Source organism: Oryctolagus cuniculus, chromosome 9 (genome assembly GCF_964237555.1).
Source record: "Oryctolagus cuniculus chromosome 9, mOryCun1.1, whole genome shotgun sequence".
NCBI classification, from domain to species: Eukaryota; Metazoa; Chordata; class Mammalia; order Lagomorpha; family Leporidae; genus Oryctolagus; species Oryctolagus cuniculus.
Window position 1 is genome coordinate 80,786,710 of NC_091440.1, and position 24,189 is coordinate 80,810,898.

General features: G+C 38.4%; 1 protein-coding gene across 12 annotated transcripts in view; it reads left to right on the forward strand.

Moving 5' to 3' along the window:
• Nucleotides 1–24,189, forward strand: part of STARD13 (StAR related lipid transfer domain containing 13) — a 583,995-nt gene that overhangs the window by 234,028 nt on the left and 325,778 nt on the right. For all 12 annotated transcript variants that reach the window (XM_017350153.3, XM_070049033.1, XM_070049030.1 and 9 more), the window contains one exon: nucleotides 4,629–4,662. In XM_017350153.3, the coding sequence (XP_017205642.2) occupies nucleotides 4,629–4,662 (34 nt within the window). The remainder of the gene's footprint in view (nucleotides 1–4,628; nucleotides 4,663–24,189) is intronic.

Consider the following 24,189-nt stretch of genomic DNA (forward strand, 5'->3'; position numbering starts at 1 on the left):
AATTACAATGACTTTACAGGTATTACAAAATTTAACAACTTCTGAGAGATCTGCCCAAATAAGCCAAATGATTCTTCAATGTACTTCAAAGGAATTCACTATTAATCAAAAGGGAATAAAGCCCCCAAATGTGATCTGTGATAAATAGTAAAACTATAGTCATGCTTTTTCCATGAGAATTAGTCATTAGATAATTCTGACAACCTGTGAAACATGAAATAATTCCAACTGTTCTGGAGTTACTAAATCTCCAGTTTGGCCCACTTACCTGCTCCCAGTCATGTATACAACATTAAGAAAAAGAAAAATGGATCAAACTTGTAGCATAGTGCTGGAAATGTATGTTTCCATGCACTGACTTAGCACTCAAGAAATATTTGCTGAATAAAATATCCAGGGAAATAACCCATGGGTGGTCTAGAGGCATGTAATTTAGCTCTGCTGGCGTAAGTGAGTATCTGACATCATCCCACATTCTGCTCTGAAGTGTACCCTTGCTTCATATTTCCAGAGCTAACTTATAAGCTCTTGATTGTTAGCTGGGTATAAATAAGTGTATCAAAGATAGTAGCAGTCCCTTTATATGCCCATAAGCCACCCTTCAGATCTTAGAGATATTCTATTAATGTATTATATGGTTGGGGTCTAAAGAGATTTATGTTATTATTTGGAGTTTACCTTAAGGAGGTACAATAGAATGTATCTAGTGATTTTTTTTGCAAGGAGATCTTTTTAAAAACTTTTAATAAAACGTATATAATAAAATTACTATCTTAATCATTCTTAAGTGTATAGTTCAGTGGTATCAAGTACATTTGCATTGTTGTACAACTATCACCACCATCATCCACAAAATCTCTTCCTTATCTTGCAGAACTAAAACTCTGTACCCAGTAAATAATAACTCCCCATCCTTTCCTCCCTCAGCCCAGTAATTTGAAATGAAATTTAATATAGTAAAGTATTGGTATATATTCAGAAAGAAGTCTATGTTCACCATCACATTGGTTAATGTTTTAAAATTAACATATTGTAGAAAATGCATCAATTTTCCAAGGAAATGAGGGCCCTTGAGCCTCCAATTCTAACTTTTTAGTTACTATTGACATGGGTAGGTGCCCCAGGTGCTGCTTCTCAAATATCTGTAACATCTCTGAATGTTAGTAATATTTTTCATGAACTAAGGACAGCTTTAATTTCCTGACATTTTATTTCCACCTACTGGGTTATTTCTATGTTGTAGGATTGTTAAGACTTTATAATTGCATGTTGAAAATAATGTTGATTATTTTATTATGTTTGGGTAACACAACTTATATTACTTTCTAATTTACTTTACATGTTATATCTGGTTAAATTGTCATGATGTAAATTTGCTTCCAAACCAAGTCAGAACCATTGAAATTTGATATGCTACTTCATTTAGGTTGAGGGCCCTCTGGAAGTCAAAATAGCCACCTACTTGATATTATTTAAGAAATATGGAGAATTTCTTAAATTCTCACTCCCACCCTGCCATGCATCACAATGTCTGAAGTCTTATTATTAGATGTTAATTTCTTTCTTTCTTTTTTCTTTTTTTTGACAGGCAGAATGGACAGTGAGAGAGAGAGACAGAGAGAAAGGTCTTCCTTTTGCCGTTGGTTCACCCTCCAATGGCCGCTGCGGCCGGCGCACTGTGCTGATCTGATGGCAGGAGCCAGGTGCTTCTCCTGGTCTCCCATGGGGTGCAGGGCCCAAGCACTTGGGCCATCCTCCACTGCACTCCCTGGCCACAGCAGAGAGCTGGCCTGGAAGAGGGGCAACTGGGACAGAATCCAGTGTGCAGGCGCCTCAAGCGGAGGATTAGCCTATTGAGCCATGGCGCCAACTCAGATGTTAATTTCTTGATGTTAATATTCAGATGCCCTTTTAATCTGTGATTATCTCTGTTTAAAATAATTCTTCTCATGGATTAAGAAGGAAATGTAACATTCAAAGAGAAAGTTTTAACTGTGTCAGCATTCTGCCTTTCATCCTGACTCCTGGGGAGTAGTATTTACCTGATATGTTGAAAAAGTTAGTAAAATGTAAACCTCTGTTTTTCAAAATTTCCTTCAGAATAAACAAGTATTTGTTGTGTGCCTCTTCTGTGCCACATACAGGTCTTGGTGCATCACGTGGATGATTGTATTTACTCTAACTCAGGACAAACCCATTGTACTGAGAAGGATAGGAAGCTCAAGGAAATTTGGTAGTTTTCCTCTTCTTTTTTAAAATTTTACCTATTTGACAGGAAAAGAGAGAGAGAGAGAGAGAGAGAGAGAGAGAGAGAGATGTCTTCTATCAGGTAGTTCACTCCCCAGATATCTGCATGGCCAGGGCTGGGCTAGGCTGAAACCAGAAGTCAGAAGCTTCACCCATGTCTCCACATGGGGGCAGGGGCCCAAATACTTGGGCCATCTTCTGCTGCTTTCCCATGAAAATAGTAGGGAGCTAGATCAGAAGTGGAACAGCCAGGACTGAAACCAGAGCCCATATAGGATGCCAGCATTGCAGGCAATGGCTTAACTCATTCTGCCACAATGCCAGCCCCAAGGTAGCTTTCTTAAGGTCAGGCAACCAGTAACTGTCTTTCTGATTATTAAATACACAATCTTAAGAATGAAACTGAATTGATTTTAACTGTAGTGATTGTACACTAAAACGTATTTATTTTTTGATTGACAGATAATTGTATATATTTATGGGGTACGCTATGCTATCTTGATACACAGATACAATGATCAACTCTGAATATTTTGGTTATCCATCATCTCAAACACTCATTGTTTCCTCTTGATGAGTGCAAAGACACAGCTAGATAGGAGGAATGAGTTGTGTACAATTACAGAAGAATGGTTATAGTTAACAATACTGTATTATATAAATCAGAATAGTGAGAGGAGAGGATATTGAATGTTGTCATGGCAAACTATATTTTGTTAGGGTGATGAGAGTTTTAAGAAGACTGTTGATATGATCAGGTTGTTTTTGGAAAGATCTCACTGTTGTGAACAGATTGGAGAAGAATACGACTGCAGTCAGACTGAGAAGTTAGGAACCCATTGCAGTGATCTAGGTGAGGCCTAGGTATTGCCCAGGATGTTGCAATAGGAGTGAAAAGCAGTAGGTGTATTTAAGCAAGATTTGGGAGATTGGGGAGAGAAGAAAGGAAGGAATCAAAGATGATCTTGGGGTTTCTAATGCCATTTGCCTGAATGAGAACACAGAAAGAAGTCAGTTTGGGGCTGAGTATATGAGTGTATTTCAAAAGTTTGTGAAGATTGACATCTAAGGTCAGTATATTTTGCTGCAACAAATTTTAGAAATCATGCATACTCTCATTTCTCTTCAGGTCGTATACATCTTTCACCTTTTACTAAAGAAATCATGCATAGTTTTTCCATAATATTTAGTCCCATGATTTTTTTTTAAAAAAACGTTCTGTGCAAGGATTTCACAATTTTCTGCATCAAAATAAACTTATCTTTTATTTCCATTTTCCACAAATGTTTTGAAGTACCTGCTTATGTGCATGGCCAATTGCATGGAGGGAGAGCACGGGAGGGAGGGAGGGAAGGAGGGAGGGAGGTGAGAGGAGATTGAGTTTTGGACACATGGAGTTCAGGTGTTGGCTGTGGAATGTGCAAATAAGTGCAGACTCCTAATCAACAGTTTGCTCTACTGTCCTAAGGCAAGGGGAAAGAGGCTTGGGCTGAAGATACATAATACAAAGAAATGAAATCAGCATGTAAGAAGGGCACAGGCAGAAGGCAAATCCACCATGAAAATGATGAGGAAGAGACAGAGGGGCAGAAAGCACAGCAGAAACAAAGAGTACCTAGAAGGGTACAATTTCCAAAGAGGGTGGGCAGCTTCACTGGCTGCTGTAAAGCTGCTGAGAGGTCAAGTGATACAGGAACTGGTTCAGCCCCAGGGAGATTGTTGGTGACATCAGGCAGTAGAGCAGAGGATGGTAACTTGACTTCAGTTTTCTTCTCAGTTATTAAATGGACACACAGTATCACCTAAATCTTAAGTCAGAGAAAAGTAGATTTAATGCATCTCCCCCCAAGAAAATATTATGCTCAGGATTCCACATGTCTTGTGTAGTCTCTAAAATCATTCAATCTTAATATGCCAGTTAGCATTTTTTTGTTTGTTTTTTAAATATTTATTTACTTATTTGAAAGTCAGAGTTACACAGAGAGAGGAGAGGTCTTCCATCCATTGGTTCACTCCCCAGTTGGCTGCAAGGGCCTGAGCTGTGCTGATCTGAAGCCAGGAGCCAGTAGCTTCTTCTGAGACTCCCACGAAGGGGCCCAAGGTGTTGGGCCATCTCTTACTGCTTTCCTAGGCCATAGCAGAGATCTGGATCAGAAGTGGAGCAGCTGGGTTTTGAACCAGCGCCTATATCGGATGCTGGCACCGCAGGCAGTGGCTTTACCCACTATGCCACAGTGCTGACCTTTTTATTTTTATTCCTAAAGGCCATTTGGTTATAATTTTGCAACCTGATTTTTGTTGTTTCAAACTCAATGATGACATTCTTGACTAAAGCATTGTGATTTTGAGATATTAAGAAAATTGTGTTTATTGTTTTACAGGTGCTCTCTGACAAACGAAGCAGAGGAAAAGCAGGTAAGTCTCTGATGGAATGCTTTACAGTTTATTTATAAAAGTTGTTCAAAGAGCCTTGTCTTCTCATATAATTGAAAGCATGCCATGAGTCTTGTGAACCCCTGGTAGAAAGTGCATTGCAGCCGGCGCCGCGGCTCACTAGGCTAATCCTCCACCTAGCGGCGCTGGCACACAGGGTTCTAGTCCCGGTCGGGGCGCCGGATTCTGTCCCGGTTGCCCCTCTTCCAGGCCAGCCCTCTGCTGTGGCCAGGGAGTGCAGTGGAGGATGGCCCAGGTGCTTGGGCCCTGCACCCCATGGGAGACCAGGAAAAGCACCTGGCTCCTGGCTCCTGCCATAGGATCAGCGCGGTGCGCCGGCCGCGGCGGCCATTGGAGGGTGAACCAACGGCAAAGGAAGACCTTTCTCTCTGTCTCTCTCTCTCACTGTCCACTCTGCCTGTCAAAAAAAAAAAAAAAATGCATTGCATATCCAGCTTTTATTTTGAAATATAAGTGATAAAATAGGAATTAAGCATCTATGAGGGGAGGAGTTTTTATTTGTATGGTTTTTGTGCTTGAAAATCCAAATATTTTACAACTTTATTACATTTCTTACTTTAATGACTATGTAATCAAATATCTAATGTCTCCTTGAATTACCATTTCTCACCAACACTTTTGCAGCTGTTGTTTTTCTCTTGATTTGCACAGCCATGGTGGACACAACCTTATGAAATCTGTTTTCAGTCCTTATTTTGTATTATTATTTACATACTTACACAGAAAGGAACCATTTCAAAGCCCTTTGTGCTATTACTGTCTGTGTATTGTATCTTAAAGATTGTGTTTCTTGACTAGTTCATTCATAAGTTAAAACTTTTTTCTCTGAGTTTGTATCCTGCTATCTGATTTTTAAATGATCTCATCAAGGAATGTCTATAAAAGTAAGTCTAACGCTGCCCTTATCTGGATTGGTAATGGTCACCTTTTCCATCTTTATATATTCATTTTCCTGGAATATGTTGATACCAATTTTAGTTCATTCAGAAATCCAAGCCTCAGCTTCAGTTCCATTGAGGACCGTCACTAGATTTTTGGGAGAGAGTCATGTGCTATCTTCCATCTCCTGGGAACAGTTGCAAAGAGGCATCTACAATCGACCACAAGTCACAGTGAGTTGACTCCATGGAGGGGTCTTCCATGGGTGTGCTGGGCCCAACAGCTATTCTGCTGTGACCACCCAACAGAACTTGTTCCTGCTCTTCTATGAGATGCTTATATCATCACTGTGCATGATTTTGTCCATTCCCACTTTTATTTTGGGGACTTTATATAACTCTCAACCACTTGACAGCTAAAACAAAGCTCTCTTTTAAAATCATACAAATAGTAATTAGGCCATAACTAGAACCCTCTGTGCTTTGTCTCTCTTGTTAAAATTCCGACCTGAATTCAAGGAGCTGATAGTGCTTTTATGTCAGCAAAGAAAGTGATTCACTCCAGAAGTGACCAACTATGGGACTCATATGAATGAGAGGCTGTGGGAGTTTTAGACAAAGCATTTCCCTATTTGATAACTAGAATGTGCTAGATCTATTTTCTTCATTCTGCAAAGATATCCAAGTTACTCTAGCTAAAGAATATGTTTTCATCCTATAAACGCTGTAGTCAAGAAAGAAAAAACACCTGCAATTCAGTCCTGACCAGAAATGACCAGGATGTTTCCAAGAAATTAAATCTCTTAGAGGAAGTTCAGCCATGGAGGCACCATTGGGGTGTAAGAATCTTGTATTGGATATGGGACTCAGATATTATTCTGTCCACTAGAGATTGAATTGTTAGCTGCCTAACCACTCAAAATCAATTAAAAAGCAAGTAAGCAGGCCAGCAAAAACTAGGAAAGAGTTAAATCAATCTTCACCTCAGTATTTACAGAAAGCACTCGGAGAAGGAAATAATGGTGAAGGATATTTGAAAGCAATTTTTTCTGCATTTGCAAATCAAGGCAGAAATTTTGAAGCCTGCAGTGGCATAGCGGGTAAAGCCACCTCCTGCAGTTCCAGTATCCCATATAGGCGCCAGTTCCACTTTCAATCCAGCTCTCTACTATGACCTGGGAGAGCAGTTGAGGTTGGCCCAAGTCCTTGGGCCCCTGCACCCGCATGGGAGACCCGGAGGAAGCTCCTGGCTCCTGGCTTTGGATCGGCATAGCTCCAGCCATTGCAGCCTATTGGGGAGTGAACCAGCAGATGGAGGACCTCTCTCTCTCTCTCTTTCTCTCTCTCTCTCTGTAACTCTTTCAAGTAAAATAAATAAATCTTTTTTTAAAAAAAACCTCATCTTTCAAATTAAATTGCTAACTTTTTGATAGTCATTCCATTTTGTTATTTATAAAATAAGAAGTTGCCTCCCCTAGTTTCTTTTTATTTTTAATTAAAAAAAAAATCTGTTTATCTGAGGGGTGAGAATTTGGCACAATAGTTAATACACCACTAGGAACTCCCACAACCTATATCAGGGTGCTTTGAGATTGGGTGGTGACTCCATTTCCGATTCCAGTTTCCTGCTAATATAAACCCTAGGAAGCAATAGGTGATCACTCAGGTACTTGGATCCTATCTCCCATGTGTGAGATCTGGATTGAGTTCCTGGCTCCCAGGCCTTTGGGGAGTGAACCAGCAATTGGTGTCTTAACCTCTCTGCTGAACACCTGCCCCTCATCTACATTTCTGATTTGTCTCCCTGTCGTTGATTCATGACTGAAGTATCTAAGACCTCTCTGCATGTTTTCTCAGAGGTGTAATATGGCAGTCAGACTAAAGAGGCCACTAAATATATACAGATGTGAGGTGGAGTATAACGTAAAAGGAAGTGATCGTGACCCAGGCTCACCATTTACTTTTTTTTTTTTTTTTTTTTTTTTGACAGGTAGAGTGGACAGTGAGAGAGAGAGACAGAGAGAAAGGTCTTCCTTTTTCCGTTGGTTCACCCCCCAATGGCTGCTGTGGCCAGCGTACCACGCTGATCCAAAGCCAGGAGCCAGGTGCTTATCCTGGTCTCCCATGCAGATGCAGGGCCCAAACACTTGGTCATCCTCCACTGCACTCCCAGGCCACAGCAGACAGCTGGACTGGAAGAGGAGCAACCGGGACAGAACCAGCGCCCCAACCGGGCTAGAACCTGGTGTGCCGGCGCTGCAGGCAGAGGATTAGCCTCTTGAGCAACGGCGCCGGCACCATTTACTCTTACAAGGGAATTAATCATGATCATTTCTTGTGTTTTAAAACTGCCCAATCCACAATGTCCTCTGACTGCAGTTACTGATTGAAAACTCACTGTAATACAGATCTCAATGTAATACAAATCTCAAGCAGAAAGTACAGGCAATCAGGTGGTTAAAGGCTGCTATTGCTTTCCTGTCAGATGAAGAGAGGACACTGTTATTTAACCACACTTGTTTCTAAGTAGGTTTAATGGTCCATTGAGACCAAAAGATCTCAAGCTAGTGATGTAAGAAGCATCTACTACAGCAACAGAGGGGTAAATCCTTAGAGTTTATGCCTATCATATCATAGCTTTTTTCAGATGCCAGTGAAAATAGAAAGGGATTGTTACACTGTGATGTGGCTTACCTAATGGAATGAAAAGGTGATCTGTTTTTGAAAAGGGAAGATGCATGTCCATAAATATGCCCACACTTTCAAAATTAAACCAAGTTGCCATGGTTGATTTAATTTAATCTTCTAAATGACTTGCTCGTTGTATGTGCTTTCATTTCTTCAAGTTTTCACATAGAAGATAACAGCCAACTTACTGTTGCTCACTCTCAGGGATATTTGGATCTTGCATGGATGCACCATTCTTGACAGATCATGTACAGTTCATTCAAAGACTGTAATAATAAATTTCTCTCTCATAAAGAAAAATTTTTAAACCTAAGGAAAATGAAATCACATCTGGAAAATCTCACTTGCTTCTTTTGTTTTCAGAATAATTTCACAAAAGCAACAGGGGCACTCCTGTCAGAACAATTCCAAATAAGACTTCACAGACATAACTATTCATCCTGCCTGCCAGAACTGTAATTACTTGCTGTCGTCTAAGCTTAGTGGTACTACTGTGTTTATTAGGCTCATTACCAAAAACATGAAGGAACTGACAGTAACAGAATTTTACAAGAATTAGAGATACAGATGATGCAATCAGTCAAAAATACTCACCAACTCCATTTCTTATGAACAAAAACATGTACTATGGAAGGTACCTGTTTTTTCTATTTCACTATAATTTAAATGTGGAGATAAATGCCTGAGTCCAAGAAATTCTTGGTACGTTTTAGCAATATCAATTTGAAATTATAATTTCAGCATAATACAGAATGTTTATTGAGCTTCTACTGTGTCCCAGGCTCTGTGCCAAGCATTAGAAATACCAAGATATATGAAATAAAATAATTCCTCCTTTAAAAAGCTTGCCTGACTTAAATCCTCTCAAAATGTCTTCAGTGAAACCAGAGCTTTTCAGTAAATTTGTGACTATTTGGTGAAATTTGCAGTAATTTAGTACAGTTTATAAATGGTGGTTTCCTGTGGCTATATATAGAAATGATTAGCACTCTGTGGCAATGTGCCATGAGGCAAAAGGAAAGCATTGCAGTATGCCAAGAGGAACCTTCATTGTATTTGATTTTAATTAGTGTGAATCCCTGTCTTGAAAGCAAGGGCCACATACAGCTTAAGAGCTTAGAGATCTAGTTAAAATTCAAACTTTCCCTTCATATTTGAGTTGCACCAGTTCATTCCCTGGAAAGTTGGTCTTAGTATATAGTTTTAGCTCTTGCAAGCTGCCAAACTTAAATATGGCTAGAGGAAACTAGAGTGTTTTCTGTTCTCCCTTCCTACCTCTCACAGCTGGAATTTCTGGCCTTCTCCAAGTTTTCCAAACATTTACAGAAGATCCCCTAGTAGTAGGGTAGACAAAGAAGTTGCTCGACCAGAAAATATTCAATATGTTTTGTAAAAAATATTTGTCTATTTAATTATTTGAAAAGCAGAGAGAGAGAGAAAGAGAGAGAGAGCGTCCATCTGCTGGTGTACTCTCCAGATATCCTCAGTAGTCAGTTCTGGGTCAGACTGAAGCCAGGGGCCTGGAACTCCATCCAGATCTTGCACCTGGGTGGCAGGGGCACAGGTACTTTTGGCCATCTTCTGTTGATTTACCAGGCACATTAGCAGGAAGCTGGATTGGAAGCAGTGCAGCCAGAACTTGAATCTACACTCCAATATGGGATGGCAACATTACAAGAAGCAGCATAAACCAATGTACCGCAATGTTGGCCCCTCAACTTATGTTCAGCCTTAAAATTCTTTTTTGGGGGGTAGGGCCTGGACTCCCACCCCTGAGCTGTCCCTTGTTATCACATCATAGCCACCCTGACATGGTAACCTCCCTCAGCCTTAAAGCGGTAGACACTGATCTCAGTGTCTGCAGTGATGCCAACCCCTACTGGGCTTCAGTGTGGTAAACTGGCACTCACCCTTCCTTGGGGATTTTGGCCAGAATCTGAGGTGGGTATGCATCTGCTCAGAAATCTCACCTACCATGGTACTCTGTGGCTACGGTTTATGGCCCATAGCTGGGGTTACAGGTCCCCTGATACGAGATTTGGGTTTCAAAGCATGGCATAAAGCAAGAGAGCAAATTCAGAGAGGCAGAAGCTTCCAGCAGTGCCAGGGCTCTTGGAACGTGGGTTGTGATGCATTCCACCACAAACAGCCATGCATCTCTGCCAGTCTGGCCATCCTGAACAGCTCGCACAACTGGAAGCTGTTGTGATATCCTGGGTGTTGTTTAAGGGCCTGCAGGCAAGGCAGTCCATGCCCAGTGCCCAGGGAGTTGTATCTGCAGCCAGTGGGGCCTTGGGCCCAGCCCCAGGAAGGGGGCCACCCCTCGCTATCCTTAAGATTTTTGTTGACTTTGCATTGCTGTTCCATCTGCCTTAAATGTCCTTCTCTCATTCTCGGCATGGCTGTCCTATTCTAATGAGGATTAAATGTCACCTATTTTAAAACACTTTCTGCCCTCTCTCACTAAGGAGTTGACTCTTTCCCCAGCTAGTTTCTCTCTCAAGTTTGAGAGCACTTGTCAGAATTCTTCATTCATTTCCCTCCTCTTTCTTCCTCCCTTCTTCTCTTCCCTCTTCTCCCTTCCTTCCTTCCTTCCTTCCATTCTTTCCAATAGACAGGAGGGCACCTGTCTTGTTCACTTTCATCCCTTGTTCACTGTGATGCAGCAGGTAGCAGTAATACCATAGCATTGATCTGGTGATTCCATGGCCTCTTGACACATTGCTGAGTACTTCAATGTGAAAAGGGAAAGTCCAAAATAGTACAGAAAGATACAAGGTCAATTTTTATTGAGAGCCTATTATATACCAGGCAAACATGTTACATTCCTTATGTATACCCATTCATTCCAAACCTCGGAACCCTGTAATGTGGAAAGTAGTCCCCTCACTTAATACCTAAAAGACCATAAAGGTCAAGAAGGTAAAATGGTTCACTGAGCATCAGAGTTGGAAATTAGAGCTGCCACTTTCTTATCTCTAAGACCATGAATGTTTATTAAACAAATACTCCCCAAGGAATATGGTGCATGGAGGGGGAGGTGTTACGAGTTGCTTGCATCCACAAACTTCCTCTACAGTGTTTTACATATTCACAAACTTACTGAGCAGGCACTATGATTCCTGATGAGGAAGACAAAGAAGAAAAGGTCATGTGTTCCCTCAAGGAACTCATAGATAGATACGAAAGAAAATAAACACACCTAATACAAAAGGACTTAAAAATTTTTATGGAAAAATAGAGTTAAAAGATAAATTTAGGGATAGGCATTTGACTAAGTGATTAAGATGCCCATACCCCACAATGGATTGCACTCTTGAGTTCTGGCTGCTGAATCCAGCTTGCTGCTAATGCAGACCCTGAGAGGCAGCAGTGGTGGTTCAAATCACTGGGTTCCTGTACCCACATGGAAGACCTATATTGAGTTCCTAGCTCCCAGCTTTGATACACGCAAGTCCTACCTATTTCAGGATTCTGGGGAGTGAACCGGTAGATTAGAGCTCTCTCTTCCTCTGTCTCAATCTCTTTATTCCTCTGTCAATACATAAATACATTTAAGAACTCTTTAAAGAACTCTCATATAGAGGGATTAAGCACACATATATATTATCTATTATATCCCTGCTGTTATTTAGCACACAAACATAGCAAGATAAATAATCCTTAAAATTAAGGAAACATTATTGTGATTATGATTAATGAACCCTTGTTACCTTTATTTAAATGTCCCTTGTAAATATGAATTATTCATAAAATAATGAGTTCACAACTAAAACTAAGGAAATGGCTTGATCTTATGGTGGCTGTTGCTTCTACAGTCTTTGTCAGGAATCTGGACCTGAGTGAACCTGAAATAAGGGCAGGTCCATTGCTGGTGTCCCCCTCCTGTGGGCTTCTGGGAAATGGGACCGGTTTTTGTAGAGAGTGAGAGACCTTAACAGATGAGTTCATGATAAGAAAACAGAATGGCAGAGAGCAATCACAATACTTGGTAGCTAATTTTTTGGCAACAGGAAAATAATATTATCTTGTGGAAAGAACCCTCTACTGTAATCAATAATGTCTTTGCAAGAAACACTAGAGTATCAGTTTGTTTTGTTGTTCAGAGCCATTTACTGCCAACAGTAGACATTTGCTGAAAAAGATCCTTTTAGGCTTACTTCCTATTTCATTATCTGAAAGAAAAAAAAATGTTCAACACAACATTTTATCATTTGGTCTGATGTCTAAAGCATGAGTTTCTCTACTTTTATTTTAAATCTAATGTTGAAAATTAATCATTATTTTATATTTAGATTTTACAATATACCTATACCTTATAAATAGATTTGAGATTACTCGATGTTTATTTTTATTTTTCATGAAACTGTAATCTTCATAAAATGTACATTAAAGCAAATAGAACAATTAAAAGGCAGCCATAATTTTTCTATCAAAATTATCTTTTATCAATGTGTTGTACTCAAATACATAATCTTGAAAGTACCACTCTTACACCATTATTTGCTTGTGATTTTAGTAGAAATAAAAATAACCCATGGAAAATTTTAACTCACCCACCATACTGACTGTAGTAGTATTACTATACTATAACTTTGATACATATTTGTCTTCAGCAACTAACTCAATCTTTGCAAGTATTAGTAGATCCCAATGATTCCTTGTAGGCTTCAGCTGCTTTGTGAAACTGTTCCTTCTTTGTATCCATGGTGTCCTACACACATCAGACCTTTGGTACACTTTTTTGAATGAATAAAATAATTGTTCATTTTATGACTGTAACAGATCTGTGAGGTAAACAATGCAACTATTGATTTTACAAAAAATGAGATTAATAAACTTTAAAACATTTGTCAAATTTTGTACATCTATTTACTGGCATACAAAAACTAAGACCAAAATATTAGTCAATTTTTTAACACTCTAGAATGGAGGATTGCTCATGTTTTGCTTTTGTTATTCTAAAAATTTTCCCATGGCCTTTTGAAAAGATACATAGACCAGGGCCGGCGCTGTGGCACAGTGGGTTAACGTCCTGGCCCCAGGCACCAGCATCCCATGTGGGTGCTGGTTCGAGACCCGGCTGCTCCACTTCCCATCCAGCTCTTTGCTATGGCCTGGGAAAGCAGTAGAAGAAGGCCCAAGTCCTTGGGCCCCTGCACCCACATGGGAGACCCGGAAAAAAGTTCTTGGCTCCTGGCTTTGGATCAGCACAGCTCCGGCCATTGTGGCCAATTGGGGAGTGAACCATCGGATGGAAGACCTCTCTCTCTCTCTCTCTCTCTCTGCCTCTGCCTCTCCTCTCTCTGTGTAATTCTGACTTTCAAATAAATAAATAAACTTAAAAAAAAGATACATAGACCACAACAGTACTAATAGGAATATAATGCCATGCACAAATGGAAGTCAAATATGTAATTTAAAATTTCTTATAGGTCCCATTAAAAATAAAGAGGTTAATCTTCTATTATGTTTATTTCTTTAGTTTTAAAATTCAACAATTTTTAAACATTTTGCAATATTGACTTCAAATGAAGGCATTATAAAATACACATAGATATAATTTTTTCTTGGGAACAAATATTAATACCACAAAGTGAGGGATTCGTGGCAGTGATCATAACATGGGGAAAAAAAGAGTAAATTGCCATTACGTTGTATGATTCAATGAGACAATATTTATAACTATACATCAAATGGTATAACATCCACACAATTTTTATACTGTATCTCTGTCTCTATATAAAATATATACTTATATTTACATTAACTTAATATATATTATATTGATATGTATTAAGTTATGAAAGTAATAGAAACTATGTGACATTTGTCTTTCTGGACCTAGCCTATTTCACTTAGTGTAATGAATAGATGGAATTTGAGATTAATAGCATTTTACTTATTCTAGAATTTCTAAAATTTAATAGCAATATACAAATTTAATGGCAAAATTTAATGGCAAAATAAAATTATTGAGATTTTTTTCTGCTAAGAATTCAAAATCTGGGGATATTTTTTTTTTTACTGTCAGCACATCTTAATTAAGAATAGCCACATTTCTGGCTGGTGGCTGGAGTATAAGTGGGTGTTTGGTTTGGATCTTGTGGAGAACAACATTGGGTGAATCAAGTCCCAGAGAAGGGACTATCATCACAGCTTGCCTACTGTGAGTTAAAGTCTTTTCCTCCATCCTCTTCATTTAAAATACTCCTGATTTAAAATATAGGTAAGGATTATTGATTTTCTTAATGGGCTTATTGAAAACATTCCTGCCTTTTTCTGCAATCCAAAATTTCATTTTTATGTTATACATTTGTTAATACAAGACTGAAAAACAGTGTTCTTTTTGGAGGCACACCGCAAGGTCATTGGAATCAGAGAAGCCTGAACTTGATTAAGTCTGAGCTCCAGGCACTTACCAGCCTGTGATCTGTTCAAGCCTTATTCCTCAGGTGTGAATGTGGGTAACTATATACCTATTTGGCATAATCAGTATGAGTTAATTAGTATCAGTATGAGTTAATAGACAAAAAGTTCTAATATCATACCTGCATGTGGTAAATAAATAGTAGCTATTACTTGCATTATTAATAACTAGTTGTATACAAAATCCTCATAACCACTTCCATCTACAACTTGTATTTGCTGAGTAACTTAGAGAGGAATGATAAAGCCTTTTACTGCCAAAGTCAATAACTGAGAATACATGGAGAAGCCAAAGGGTTCTGTTAATATGTCAGATCTCATCCTTCATGTGTTATAGGAAGCAAGTCACATTCCATTTCCTCAGATATAAAACATGAAAAGTGTGTTGTTATAATACAGGAGTATTGTGATACATTAATATATCATATTTCTTAAAGTTTTATAGCAAGTAAGTATATTATTCTGTTTACTATTCTGAAAGGAAATACACAGATAGCAAATACACTTTTATTTCAAAAATCAGTGTAATTCCTTAAGTGTAATAAATGAAATAAAAAGGAAAGTAATTTAAAATTATTGTTTATTCAGTATTTAATGCTCAGCTCGACTACATTAGAAGATATAATTAAATAGTTTGATATTTATAATGATCAGTTTGGATTTAAAAGAACTAAGACTATGAGAATCCATTTGATAGAAGAGTTATAGGTAAGAGAAGGATTGGTGAGAAGAGTACAATTAAAACAAAACCAGAGTTAAGATAAAAAGTAGTAACAGACAGGCTTTTATGAACATGATAGAAGACAGAAGAAAATAACATTAATTAAAGATTAGCTGCTAAGATAAATTGTCAGCCATCCACATGAAGTAAATGAAAGAGTTTGATTTTTTTTAAAGATTTATATATTTGAAAATCAGAGTTACAGAGATATGAGGGTGGAGGGGGGGGGAGAGAGAGAGAGAGAGAGAGAGAGATATCAATTTTCTATCCACTTCTTCACTTCCCCAGATGGCTACAGTGAGGCAGGAGAAGCCAAGCGCTTCATCTGGGTCTCACACATGGGTGGCAGGGGCCCAAGCACTGGGGCCATCTGCTGCTGCTTTTCCCAGGCCATTAGCAGAGAGCTGGATTGGAAGTGGAGCAGCCAAAACTAGAACCTGTGCCCATATGGATGCCAGTGTCACGGGCAGCGGCTCTACCAGCTATGCCACAACACCCACCCCCACCCCCACGAGTTTGATATTCTTAGAAATGAGCTAGTTTTATTTATGTATGGTGTCACGATAATTAATTCCCTGTGCTATAACATGAGACAGAGTAGAAAGAGAGTATGACCAAAAATATATTGCCTTTCTTGAAATCCTATCACATGTCAATGCAGGCAGTAGGCCTCATATTTAAAGCCATTAAAGATCATTTCATTCCCATGGACAACATAAAATTGAGGGTGAATTATAAAAATAAACAGTACTGTGATAAGTAATAAAGAAATTGCATAATTGATTTATGGGAACAATATTGAAAAAACTTGATAACCCCATATAAATAAATGGCTTAAACGTACATGATCACATTCAACCTTTTAAAATAATGGCTAGATAAGAAATATATATATTCCTGGACACAGTAAAAATGGCAATTACAATAATTACAAATGCAGATTAGTACTGATGTGTTTAATTGACAATTCCTATGCATAAACGACCGCCCTTGGTGACATGATTTTCTACAGTGGTTAACAGTTCTTCACAAAGTTATGAATAAAACTCTACACCGTTCCCACAATGTACATGGTAGTATCATTGCTATAAAATTGAGCATGTATTAAAACCATGGAAAAATTACTTTCTGTCTACACATAAAATGAAATTAAGGTCTAGAGACTCATAATAATTTATGTGGAAAGAGATTTAGAAATTGTGTAGATTGCAGGGCAGTTTTTCACTGTGCAATCCTGTCCCTTAGTTTCAGGAATCAGGATATTTTCTGGCCATGGGATACCAAGTTCTATTCAAAGATCCCAACCACTGCAATAAATAAACTATGCCCCTCACTTTTTCCCCAAGTTCACTCCTTCTAGAAAATATAGAATCTGAGTTTCAGACTATTAACTAAAGAAAAGGAAAACAAGTACAACAGACTTTAGTATAGTGCTTTTCCTATACAATGAACTCTTGCTTAAACTAAGGCTTACATTTTGTTCTTTTGAGAATTTTAATGAGATAAAAGCATCTATTCTTAGCTCCAATAATCATATAAAAATCATCCTGTCTCTTGATAATAATCAGCAGGTGAAACTCTCAAACATCGATGAAGTTATTAAAGACATCTTTCTGTTGTGGAAAGAAACCACTTCCCCCTGCTAGAAAACTCTATGGGCAAGCTTATAAACCAGTGTCTATTCTGACTGTGCAAAGTTTCTCAAAAGTACTATTGAGCTGTCAAGTAAGGCACAAGATGAATTTGGACTTCACAGAAAAACACATCCATATGACTACTGCTTATGTCATTTTTATTTACTTAACAAGCAATCCTATGGCTCTCCATAACATGCAGAAAGAAATCCAGAAACCTTTCCTGCCATTGAAGGTCCTAAGACTTCCTGCTGCTACTCACCACCCTGTCCCCATCTTCCATACTGCCAGTGGAACCTCATCCATTGCTGCCTTGCCTGCACTGCCTTCATTACAGGGACCACTCAGGCCAGACATAGGAGACCTGGAATTGAACCCCTATTCAGTCATTTAAAATTACTTCACTCTCATAAATGCCAAGCAAGGGGTGAGTCAACACGTTAATTTAATAAAATGCTTAGCCCAGACCCTGGTATGCAATATGTGTTCTGCAAGTATTAATTCCTTTGTCCTCCCTTTTAAAGACTTCTCATCCCACAATCTAGAAATGCACTGTTCTTGAGACATTCCCAAATTCCATCTCTGTAAATAGGTGCCTTAAGATGTCAGCCAGAAGTAATCATTCATTTATAGATCATGAAGTGGCTAGAGAGATTCAGTAGCTAAGAGCTTCATAACTAGTGAGGGAAAGAGCAGAGATTTCTACTTAGTTAGTCTGATCGTAGAGTCTGGTTTTGTTTTTGTCATAACATATTTTTTAACAAACAGCCTTACTGAAGATGAGATTTTCATACAATCCAATTCACCCATTCACAATTTACAAGTTAACATTTTCTAGAATAGTCAGAGTTGTGCAACTATCATCATAATCAATACTAGAATACCAAAAGAATTCGCTCACCCACGAGTGGTCATTCCCTATTTTCCCCTCCATCTTACTGCCCAGTTCCTGGAAACCACTAATCTGCTTTCTGTCTCCATTGATTTGCCTATTCTTTTTATTTTTTTTAACTCTTATTTAATGAATATAAATTTCCAAAGTACACCTTTGGAGTACAATGGCTTCCCCCCCATAACGTCCCTCCCACCCGCAACCCTCCCCTTTCCCGCTCCCTCTCCCCTTCCATTGACATCAAGATTCATTTTCAATTCTCTTTATATACAGAAGATCAGTTTAGCATATATTAAGTAAAGATTTCAACAGTTTGCACCCACACAGAAACACAAAGTGAAAAATACTGTTTGAGTACTAGTTATAGCATTAAATCTCAATGTACAGCACACTAAGGACAAAGATCCTACATGAGGAGTAAGTGCACAGTGACTCCTGTTGTTGACTTAACAAATTAACACTCTTGTTTATGGCATCAGTAATCACCCTAGGCTCTTGTCATGAGCTGCCAAGGCTATGGAAGCCTTTTGAGTTCACCAACTCTGATCATATTTAGGCAAGGTCGTAGTCAGAATGGAAGTTCTCTCCTCCCTTCAGAGAAAGGTACCTCCTTCTTTGATGACCTGTTCTTTCCACTGGGATCTCACTTACAGAGATCTTTCATTTAGGTCATTTTTTTTTTTTTTTTTGCCAGAGTGTCTTGGCTTTCCATGCCTGAAATACTCTCATGGGCTTTTCAGCCGGATCCACATGCCTTAAGGGCTGATTCTGAGGCCAGAGTGCTGTTTAGGACATCTGCCATTCTATGAGTCTGCTGTGTATCTCGCTTCCCATGTTGGATTGTTCTCTCCCTTTTTTATTCTATCAGTTAATATTTGCAGACACTATTCTTGTTTCTGTGATCCCTTTGGCTCTTAGTCCTATCATTATGATCAATTGTGAACAGAAATTGATCACTTGGACTAGTGAGATGGCATTGGTACATGCCACCTTGATGGGATTGAATTGGAATCCCTTGGTATGTTTCTAACTCTACTGTTTGGGGCAAGTCAGCTTGAGCATGTCCCAAATTGCACATTTCTTCCCTCTCTTATTCCCACTCTTATATTTACCAGTGATTTGCCTATTTTTGGCATTTCATATAAATGGGCTCCTAGAGTATTGGTCTTTGTAACTGGCCACTCTCTCAACACAGTGTTTTCAAGGTCTGCCATGATGTAGCACATCCTAGCACTTCATTTCTTTTCACTGATGAATTATATTCCATTGTATGGACATATGGCATTGTTTATGTATTCATCAGTTTATGGACATTAGGACTATTTCTGCTCTCTGACTCTTGTGAATAATGCTGCTAAGAACATTTAGCTACAAGTTTTTCTGTGAACTTATGCTTTTATTTCTTGTGACTTCTTGGAATGCTGGGTCTTGTGGTAATTCTGTGTTTCACTTTGAAAGGAAGAGCCAAACTATTTTCCAAAGTGGCTGCACTAGTTTGAATCTGCACTAGTGGATGTGTATGTTTTCCAATTTTGCCACATCCCCACCAGCACTTCCTATTATCTGTCATTTTGATTATAACCATCCCAGTGGCTGTGAAATAGTATCTCCTTGTGGTTTTGCTTTGCATTTTTCTAGTGACTAATGATGTCAATCATCTTTTCATATGCCTATTGGTCACTTGTTCAAATCTTTTCTTAAGGATGTTTTGTTTTTTTAAAAATTTTGAGGAAATAGCTCTAAAGAGAGATCTTCGTCCCTCTACCCCTCCTGGACTTTTGGGACTAATGTAATACCATATAACTCCTGCTTTATAAAAAACAGGAGGGAATGTTAGTAAAATGGCACAGTCCCAACACCATCCTAGGCTCTAGCCCCCACTGCCATTGCTGGAAGCCAGGTGGCCACATGGCCCAACCACCTGTGTCAAGCTCCATCCCATTCCTAATGGGATTTGCTGCTCCTGCTTCCCTGCCCAGCCCTCGGCAAAGTTTTAAAAGGACTTGTTCTTGAACAGGTGGCTCTCTTTCTCTCCATCTCCTGATCTCTCTGTCTCTCTGTCTCTCTCTGTGTGTGTCTCTTGATCTCTCTCTGGATCTCTCTCTTACACTCTCCTTCTCTCTCTTTTCCTTCTCTGCCCCTTCCCTCCAGTCTGTCAGGTTTCCCCCAATAAACTCTTCCCCTTAAAAAAATAAAATAAAATAAAATAAAATTTTGAGTTTAGCTATTCTGTATATATTCTTATATACAATTCTCTATTAGATATATGATTTGCAAATGTTTTCCCCTATTCTTTGAGTTGTCTTTCCACTTTCTTGATGTTCTTTGGAATACAAATTTTTTAAATCTTGATGATCCTAATTTATCTATTTTTTTTTGTCTTACTGCTTATGTTTTGGTGACATGTATAAAGAAGGTTTTGTCTAGCCTAACACAAAGTCACAAAGATTTACTCTTATGCTCTCTTCTAAGATGTTTGTAATTTGAGCAATTTCACTCAGGTGTGTGATCCACTTGGCATTAATTTTCATGCATGGTCTAAGGAAGGAATCTAACTTCATTCTTTTGCATGTGGATATCCGGTCACTATGGCATCACTTGTGGAAAATACTGTTCTTTTTTCCTATTGAATGGGCACTCTTGTTAAAAATGAGCCCGAGTTAATTTTAAAAGAGCTTATGATTCTGCCATTTCTACTCTTTGCCCTTCAAATGCTTTCATCCCTATAGACTGCATTTTCTTCCTTAACCTTACCATGCTCTTACACTCTTGCTTGTTTTCCTGCAGGCTTCCAACCTAACTGGTATATAGCTCCCAATTTTATCAGCCAGCAAATTCCTGCTCATCCTTAAAACTAGCTCATATGGACTCTCTGCCCAGTCTTTGTGGTTTTACCCCCAGAATATTATGTAAGCTACTAAAAGGTTTTGCTCTTCCTACTACAATATAATCTAGTTATTGACAGTTCCTTTGTTTTTCCTTTTCTTCTCAGTTTCCCCATTCTCTTTCTCTAAGTGCCTGGCATAGAGTCCAGCACACAGTAGACACTAGAGATATGAATCTGTAAAACTGAATCAATGAAAATGGCCTTGGCTAGGAATTTTAGAACCTCTAAGAAATTCAAGAAGATGTTAAAAAATAAAGCATTCAATAAATAAAAAAGCTCTTGCAAATAAAAACTGCAACTCACAGTAAAAACATTATCATTTTCTTCTTCTGATAAATTTCCTGTGGATTTATCATTGCTAAAGAATCATTAGGAACAGAAAAAACTAGTGAAAATTTTACAGGCCGATAAAATGTTTTATGAGCTAATGCACTTTTGTAATGCATCTTACAGACAGCATAACCAAGAATATTTTTAAATCAATTTTGTTAATGACCTTCTCTCACTTAGTTTTTATAGCTTATTTAAAGAAGATTAAGGATGTTTTAGTTTCCAATTTACAACACTTCAAAGTATATGCTTTGGGTTCTTTTTTTTTTTTAAATCAACTTACAAATGTATATATGAAACTAACATTACCAACAGCATCTGAAACTGATGTCTGCAGAACATTGCAAGAGACAGAAAATAAAAAGTGAAGTGAAATGAAGACATTTTTCTGAGACCCAGTTCTAACAAAAACCGAATAGAATGTTTTCTTTTTTTAGATAAAATTTTCTCTAATTGATGTTTTACACATTTTATAGCACACACTTGCATAAACAAATGAAAAATGATATAGAAAATAAAATTAATCATTTCATTTACTCCTACTGCCACTGTAGAACATCCACTTTTATCCACAGTATTCTTTTTTCATATGAACATTCATATACATACACATGTGTCTCAGCTGACTATTGCTATGCAATCAACTACCCTGAAAAAGGAAAGGGAGGGACTATTGGTAGATGTTGTAGTCCAATGGTTCACACCCCAGGGCTGGCTGCTTTGTTTGTTCTAAATGAAATGGAAGCATACCTGAGTGAAATAAGCCAGTCCCAAAGGGACAAATATCATAAGTTCTTCCTGATCTATGACAACTAACTGAGCACCTAAAAGGAAACCTGAAGAAGTGAAATGGACACTATGAGAAACAATGACTTGATCAGCCCTTGTCCTGACTGTCAAGGAACAACTTACTATTTTATCCCTTTTAGTATTTTTTTTGTTCTACTTAATACCATTGGTTGAACTCTTTAATTAACACACAATTATTCTTAGGCATTTAGATTTAACTGAAAAGTGATCTCTGTTAAATATAAGAGTGGGAATAAGAGAGGGAGGAGATGTACAGTTTGGCACTTGCTCATGTGGACTTACCCTTAATGGTAGAGCTAGAAATGTGCCAGGGGATTCCAATTCAATCCCATCAAGGTGGCATGTACCAGTGCCATCTTACTAGTCAAAGTGATCAGTTTCAGTTCAAATTGATCATAATGATAGGATTAAGTGTGAAAGGGATCACATAAACAAGACTATTGTCTGCTAATAATAACTGATAGAATTAAAAAAAGAATGAACGATTCAACATGGGAAACAGGATACACAGCAGACTCATAGAATGGCAGATGTCCTAAATAGCACTCTGGCCTCCAAATCAGCCCTTAAGGCATTCGGATGTGGCTAAAAAGCCCATGAGAGTATTTCAGGCATGGAAAGCCAAGGCACCGTGACAAAAAAAAAAAAAAAAAAAAAAAAAACAAACAAACAAACAACAAACACCTAATTGAAATATCTCTGTGAGTGAGTGAGTGAGATGCCAGCAGAAAGAACGGGCCATCAAAGAAGGAAGTACCTTTCTCTGAAGGGAGGAGAGAACTTCCACTTTGATTATGGCCTTGTCAAAGTAAGGTCAGAGTTTGTGAACTCAAGAGGCTTCCATAGCCTTGGGAGCTCATGACAAGAGCTTCGGCTTATTACTGTTATAAATAAGAGTGTCAATTGTTAAATCAACAACAGGAGTCACTGTGCACCTACTTCCCTTGTAGGATCTCTGTCCTTAATGTGTTGTACTATGCAAATTAATGGTAAAACTACTACTCAAATAGTACTCTATACTTTGTGTTTCTGTGTGGGTGCAAACTATTGAAATCTTTACTTAGTATATACCATGTATCTTCTGTATATAAAGATAATTAAAAATGAATCTTGATGAAGAATGGGATAGGAGAGGGAGTGGGAGATGGGATGGTTGTGGGTGGGAGGGAGGTTATAAGGGTAAAAGCTACTATAATCCAAAAGTTGTACTTTGAAAATTTATATTTATTAAATAAAAGTTGAAAAAAATGTAAAAAAAAAAAAAAAAGAAATGGAAGCATACCATACACATTACTGTAAAACTTTTCTTCTTCTTAATGCTAATATACAGAGAACCCATTTACTCTTTACCCATTTTCTTCTGGTGGTAATATTTTACAAAACTATAAAACAATATCAAAACCAGGACATCTGGGGCCATCACTGTGATATAGTGTGAAGCCACCACCTGTGACACCAGCATACTATTGTGGGTACCTGTTTGAGTCCTGGCTACTCCACTTCTGATCTAGCTCCCTGTTAATGCACCTGGGAAAACAGCGGCTATGACCCAAGTGCTTGAGCCCCTGAACCTACGTTTGAGACCCAGAAGAAGCTCTTGATTCTTGGCACCTGGCCAGCCCTAGCCACAGCTTTTCCAGCCATTTGAGGGGTGAACCAGTGGATGGAAGAACTCTCTATCTCCCCCCCAACATATCATGTAATTCTGCCTTTCAAATAATTAAAAGCTTTTGAGAAAAATAATAATAAGAACAGGATATCTATGTTGGTACAGTCAAGGCAGAGAAAATATCATCACGACAAGGACCCCTCATACTGCCTTTGCATAACCATATCCACTTCCCTCCCCTCCCATCTGTCCCTAAGTCCTGGAAACTACTAAGTCTTCCCTCTCTTTCTATAAACTCATCTTTTCAAGAATGATATATAAATGGAACCATAACATATGAGACTTTTTAAGATGAATTCTTTGCACTCAGCATGAATCTCTGGTGGTTCATCTTGGTTGTATGTATAGAAAGCTGCTTTCCTTTATTGCTGAGTACTATTCCATGATGTTGGTTTACCAGTTTGCTCAACCATTCACCCACTGAATGACATCTAAATAGTGTCCAGTGGGACCATTATGAATAAGGCTACTATAAATATTCATGGAGAAGTTCTTGTGTGAACCTAACCTTTTGTTTCTGTGGGATAATGCCCAGGAGGACAGTTACTGG